The 6,488-nt window shown below is 39.3% G+C and overlaps 1 protein-coding gene across 1 annotated transcript in view; it reads left to right on the plus strand.

Annotated features, from left to right (window-relative positions):
* LOC106944166 (ATP-binding cassette sub-family A member 1) overlaps positions 1 to 6,488 on the plus strand; it is a 194,754-nt gene that overhangs the window by 44,236 nt on the left and 144,030 nt on the right. The window contains exon 12 of the mRNA XM_015027397.1: positions 3,151 to 3,348. Within this exon, the coding sequence (XP_014882883.1) occupies positions 3,151 to 3,348 (198 nt within the window). The remainder of the gene's footprint in view (positions 1 to 3,150; positions 3,349 to 6,488) is intronic.

Here is a 6,488-nt window from a genome sequence, read left to right on the forward strand (position 1 = left end):
GTGTGCATCAATTTGCAGCACCTTCTGTTGGGTACGAAAACCGAGGGAGAAAAGTAATTATGGATAAGTGCAGGATAATTCTCATCCTGGCGGAGGGGATTATCCAGCAGAAATAAAGGTTGCAGACTCTTCGCCACCACTTCTCTTTCCTCCTCCTCTCTTGCTCTTTGTTTGCCTCTCGCTGTATTTCCTTGACACTGACATTACTCCGGTGTCACTCCAAATGAGCTTATAGGCAGCTGGAGGGAAGCAGACATCGGGAGCTCCATATAGCAAGGGTATTCATTACCCTAGCCCTAACCTTTACACAAATGGACCTGCAATCCTCCTTTGTCTTCATTTTCTCCCAGCCCGGCTTTATGCCCACCGCTCACTATGAAACTTGTGGCTTTCAAAGGTTCGTCATCTCTAGAGGTCCCTCAAGGTTACAGGCTGCTGTTTTACACCAGTATCTTCAACCATTGCGTCTAGAATTAGGGATGAAATATGTCACGTCTCATCAGAAATGATAAAATAAGCATCGTGAGACATATATTTGAATCACGGTAATGTATTTGAAGCATGCTACTCAAAGGTAGACAATGGTGCCATATAACGGCCAGGACCAGTGTCTGCAAACATTCACTCCGGTGCGTCCTTCTGGAGACCTTTTGACCTTCTTGGAAAATTGTACAGCCACCATGCGGATCAAAGGTTTCCGTTTCTTTTAGGAAGAAAAGCAAGCACATATGACTTTGTCACCGGAAGGCAGTCTCATGACAAATAAGTTCATTTAACACTTGACCCGGGAGGTTAAACTGTGCATCTGCAACAATTTTGGTTCAAATGCCACAGAACATTAAGCGGTGGGCGACCCATTCAGACACAAACTTCAGCTGAACAGACGCTTTAACGGCTACGCTCCGTTTGACCGGCTGATGCTCCTACATGACGTAAACCAGTGAGGTAAAGAAAGTAAAGGTGCAAACTCTTTTGATGCTAGAAGTTATGTGGATCACTACAAATTAAAGTGATATTATGTAACCAGATTAAACTGTAACATAAAGCGGGGAAAAAAGGCACAGATTTCACACAAACAATACTTATTTAGCAAAGATGAAGAAAAAAATGGAGTACAGTCCATGACTCGAAGGGCTGAGACCCACGTTAGCAACAATAAGTCGTCGTGCTTTCTTCGACCATCTGTCTTAAACGTCATTCTTCTTGGAATTATGAAATTCTTTCATTCTTTCTTTGAATTGCTTCAGTTGCGTTTTGTGAACATTCGTTTCGTCACAGTACCTTTCAGGTCCTATCAGTTTTATTCATGTCGAGGTCAAATCATTACCCATCTACCACTGTGCTTCACCGCTGGTTTAAGTGCTGCGGTACATCAGGGTTTTTTTTGCACTGCAAAAGTCTACTTTGGTATCACTTGTAAAGAGAACTTTGGTCCAGAAGAGCAACATTTATTCAGATGTGGCTGTTTTTTTTTTTTGTTTGTTTTTTATTAGTAAGGCCTCCACTTGGTATTCCTCAAGCTAGAATTGTTTTGTCGTTAACTGCCTGGACATGCATTTTAATATTTAACGTTCCGAATGTGGTTTGTGGAGTCTGAAAAGGATAGTTTTTGAAATTTCTCTAAACATTTCATGTATTTACCATTTAGGCGAATTGACTGCAACATCAATTCCTGGGAAGTTAGGCAGATGCCATTATCTTATGGATCATTTGTCTCACTATGTCTTGATAAATTTAGAAATTCTTTTCGTTTGCTTTACTTATTAAATAATTACAGTATCCAATCTGCTATGCGCTCTTACATTTGAGATTCGATTTTTAATCATTTAAGAACTTGGTAAAAATAATACAATTTTACTACATCCTAATGCATTAAATCCTAAACTTGGGTGGTCAGACCGTGACGACAAACAGTTTTAATCATAATTCCACATCTGTAAAGATGACCATTTATTTGGATATTGCATGTTTTTAATGTATCAACCACACACACACACACACACACAAAAAAGCTAAGATATATTTCCATTTTATTCCTAAAGGTTACACAGCAGAAACATTACTTAATGTGACACGCTGTTCTTAGGTTTGGCATAATGTCATGAGAAGTGTTGGTGCTGAAATGCCACCGAGCACACTTGGCAGAAGATGCTTGAATGTCACGTCAGGATTTAGCGCAACAGATGACCGGTGCTCGGTTGACGTTCAGCTCAGTTTCTGCACCAGAACCTCGTGCCTATTGGCTTTGAAACATAATAATTAGCCGTAATGGATTTCCAAACTACAGCAAAATACAATGACTTGTAATTAATCGGGCGGTCAGTTTCTTTCAGGTTCTCCAGCAGAGGCCTAATTTTAATGGTTCTAATGATTGTCCGGCAGCAATATAGTCCCTTCGTTTTATATGAGAGCCGTGTAACACTTGGGGAGGAGGAGGGAAATGGTTATGGCTACTAAGTGAAGGGCATCACTTTTAAACTAAAAAGGTGGGAGTAGAACGAATGCATTATTAAAAAACTTTTGTATGAGGGACATTTAAATGTCTATATCACTGCTCGGCACTTGTTCCCACTCTGAGCCGCATATCAGCTTTGCTAATTTGTTGCATCACCGAAGCAGCTCCATCCTTTTATGTCAGGTTTAGAAGGAACGATGCACACGTTTTCCCCTTATCCGTGAATGAAATAATTGTTTATGGGTTCTCGATATGCAACAAGATTTGATTAGGATTTATTTTTACTATTGAGAAAGTGTTATATTTTTCTGCTTTTTTTCATACGCAGTTGATCGTTGTCCAGATCTGTCAACACACGAACGTGTACAAGTCAATAAATTCATCATCATTTTAGTGAAAATGATGAAAGACAACTTTTCAAGCTCAAAATTCTGACAAGATTGTAAAAAAAAAAAAAAAAATCTTGTGAGAATTTTGAGCTTCAAAAGTTGCCTTTTGAATCCACTAAAAAGTTAAATCCAGCCCTACTTAAATCTGACCTGCCTTTATTTACCCTTCATTAGAATATACCCCCACAGTACTGGACCCTGTTAGTCCCCCATTAATATTCATTTTTCTTCTCACTGCCATCTTTGTGCCTATAACAACTGACAGCTGTAGTCTAATGACATACATCTTCTTGGTGTCAAAATCAGGCTCTGCTGGCAGATCCCATATTCGCAGCTGCCCTCAACCAGCGGCTCAGCGGGACAGGATGGACGGCCGAGCTGCTGGAGAACTTCCTGTACAATGGCGCTCCAGAAGACCGTCCGCCCGGCACGCTGCCCTACGACTGGCGGGATGTTTACAACTCCACCACTGAAATCCTGAAGCTCCTCTCCAATTTCCTGAACGTACGTAATATAGCTATGTTTGTTTTCTTTTTTTCATTTTGTGCACAGCACCGTACATTTTAGAGATTTCTCTGCCTTTTAGGTTTCGAAACTCAATTCAGTCAGGAAAGCTCCGGCCTGTTTGGGCTCGGACACAGTGACTCAGAGGGAGTCCTGTCCTGTTTGGCGTCTGGACGTCGGTGGCTGAGTTTGCAGGATTGAGCCTGTTCTCGTCAGCCTTGTGCGTAATTCTGTGCAGGCTTGATCGGATTGGGATTTGGAGAGTTTTAGTTCGGATCAGTGCCTGTGGGTTCATTAGTGTTTTAAACCCTTTCCTGAGCAGTCTTTTGTGATATGCTGGGAGACGATACTGCCATTGCCACTGTTCTTTTTGCCACAGCGGGGTCGTAATTACAAGACGCAAGAGATTTCGGGTTTTTTCAAGGCATCCTCATGAACAGTAAGAACCCAGATTAAGATCGCAATATGAGGTTAATGCTGGTGTATTAGTCAATTTAGATACTTACTTTCTATAGCTGGTTGAAATTGTAGCGATCTAACATAATTTACTAGATCATGTAACTAAAGTAGAAGCGCACTGCTAAATGGCATACAACATTTTTCATTCCTGTTTGTCCACATGCCACAGAAACGCAAGACAGGTGCACAATAGTTCAACAGCAGCAATAAATGTGATTTTGTAGCCTGCATTGCAGGCACCAATAGACAAAGTTTTAAAACATAAATAGGCATGGAGCCGGTAAGCATACTGCAGTCGTCTTTGTTTGTTTTTGATGCATTATGAAGAAGTAGTTGCTAAATAATTAAAAAGAAGTCCTTAAGGGGCCCGGATGTCGAAACCCAGTAAAACGGTGGCCACAGTAATAGTTTTCAGATATCCCTCGGACCACCAGACAAAATAAAATGTTTTAATTAACGACACGTTTGAAGACACTTTTAATCACAATGTTGTTGCTTACCGACAGCTTCAAGCAGTAACGTGGCACTTCTTAACCCTCCGTAAAGTCAAAAAAAACTTTGTACTAAGATTATTCGAGGCTGCAGCATCAGCTTCCTTATCGGCATCATTTCTCTTTTGCTCTGTCTTGAGAGAAGACAGAGTCTTTTGGATCAGTCATGTGTCTCTAAAATAATTGTCGGTTTACTTTAATTTATCTCTGAATCTTTTTGTTCGCAACTGTCTCATCCGTCATCTGCCAGAACATCAGGGGTGCCACAGTTTGTTAGCCGGGCGCGTTAAATCTAACACGTCCTTGTTTAGCTCAGCACTTTATTGTTTTCCAGCTCTTTTGTTGCAGGATCTATTCGCTGCTATTGTTCGCACCGAAATCAAGGCTGCAGCTTCTTGAAATATCCCTCCATCTCTCTGCTTTTGTCTTTTTTTTTTCTTTTTGTGGAGAACAACCTGAAGAGGATTAGTGCATTTGCTCATTAAACTCTAATACCTCTGACTTAGCAAACTGTCAAGATCTGTCGCCGTAGCACATCTATGATAATCATATAATGAAAGCACTGTCACAGACTAGACTGAAGTAAATGTGAAAGGCCATTAAACAGGCCGCTGTGTGTAAAAATACACACATAATACGGTTGACAGTGATATATTGACAGTCTATAGCAGTAGATTTTTTTTCTCTCTTTTTTTCTGTGCAGCCAATATATAAACACACTCATAATAATTCACCAGCAGGTAACATGGTAGCGTAAGTCCCCTGTGGTATACCGTACATAATATCGCAACCCGTTTTCTTAGTCGAGTTTGTTTTCAGTCCAAACACATAACAGAGCTATTCTAGCATATTTTCTCAGCTTTGTTCACTCCAGTGGATACATGCATATTTATTGGAATTACATTTTTTTTTTTAGAAGCAGGGGAATAAGTTGACGTAAAATTATCCTTCATAATACACCATTTGGTCAAAGTACAAAAAAAAAAAAACATTATGTAAAGTCATTTTGTTTAATGGTTCTTTAGAGCAAAGTGGAATGCTAAAATAATAGGCAATGCTTAAAGTGCAGGTACAAGAGAAGATTAAAGCACTTTGCCGACATCTAACATAAGTAACACATTTTTATGAAATTGCAACTAAAGATTCAAACCCCAGCATAAACCTGCTTTAAACTTCTATAAAGGTTTATCTGTAACCCATCTGTTGTGTTTCTTGGTCTTAATGATGCTACAAGGCCTTCGCAGAACAGCTGAGCTTATTAAATTAAACTCGAGTTGACTCTATTTATTATGTGACTTCTGAAGGCACTAACGCCTAATTTCATTTTTGGGGTATCAAAGTAAAAGAGGCTGAATATAATGCATAGCACACTTTTCAGAATTCTCGACGAAGACCGCCGCTATACTAGTTCACAATTTGCTACAAATGTAATTTTACTGTTTAAAATTTATATTTGTTGACAGATTTTTAACTAAAGCATGGCCACATTTTGGCAGGAGGTGGTGATGATATCAACAATATTAAATAAATAATAATGGAAGAATTGAAGAACATCCTGAGCGTTGCTGAAGAGTTGCCCTCATAAGCCGGTGGTTATGTTTTTATCTTGTGTCTCAAATGCCCACTCCTCTCACCTTCATTTTCAATAGCAGGAACATTTTTTGCATGTTAGCGTAGGGCTATAGTCATGTACTTACTTTATTTAAATGGCTTGTTTAAACAATGCAAACAGCAGAAATGTAAGTACCATATTGCTGCACACCATCCCACAGGATAACTACAAAAGAATCCTTCAAAATAAAAGACTTAGACGATCTTAAACGCATACAGAGTAGTCCCTAAATTCATGCATAATTGCACATTTAAAGGCAGTGAATGAAATTACTTCACCCGTCCTCCTATTTTGTTAAAACCATATTGAGCTTTTGGTGGAGCAGATAAAATAATAATTGCCACTGCATCATTTGCATCCCAGGGAATAAACTCAATTAGTTGCTACTAATAACCCTGGTCTGATGCGCACAGAGATTAATACACTGCTTCAAATGAATGCTTTTTTTTAATAGAATAATATTCAGTGTAAGCCATTGTATGAGCTGCTGGAGTTTTTTTTTTTTTTTTTTTTTTTTTTTTCCCCCCCCCCCCCCCCCCGGGAAAAAAATTTTAAAAGAAAAAACACAGATTTGTGGG

This window comes from Poecilia latipinna, unplaced genomic scaffold (assembly GCF_001443285.1).
Source record: "Poecilia latipinna isolate Pla-1442-1.1 unplaced genomic scaffold, P_latipinna-1.0 Scaffold102, whole genome shotgun sequence".
NCBI classification, from domain to species: domain Eukaryota; kingdom Metazoa; phylum Chordata; class Actinopteri; order Cyprinodontiformes; family Poeciliidae; genus Poecilia; species Poecilia latipinna.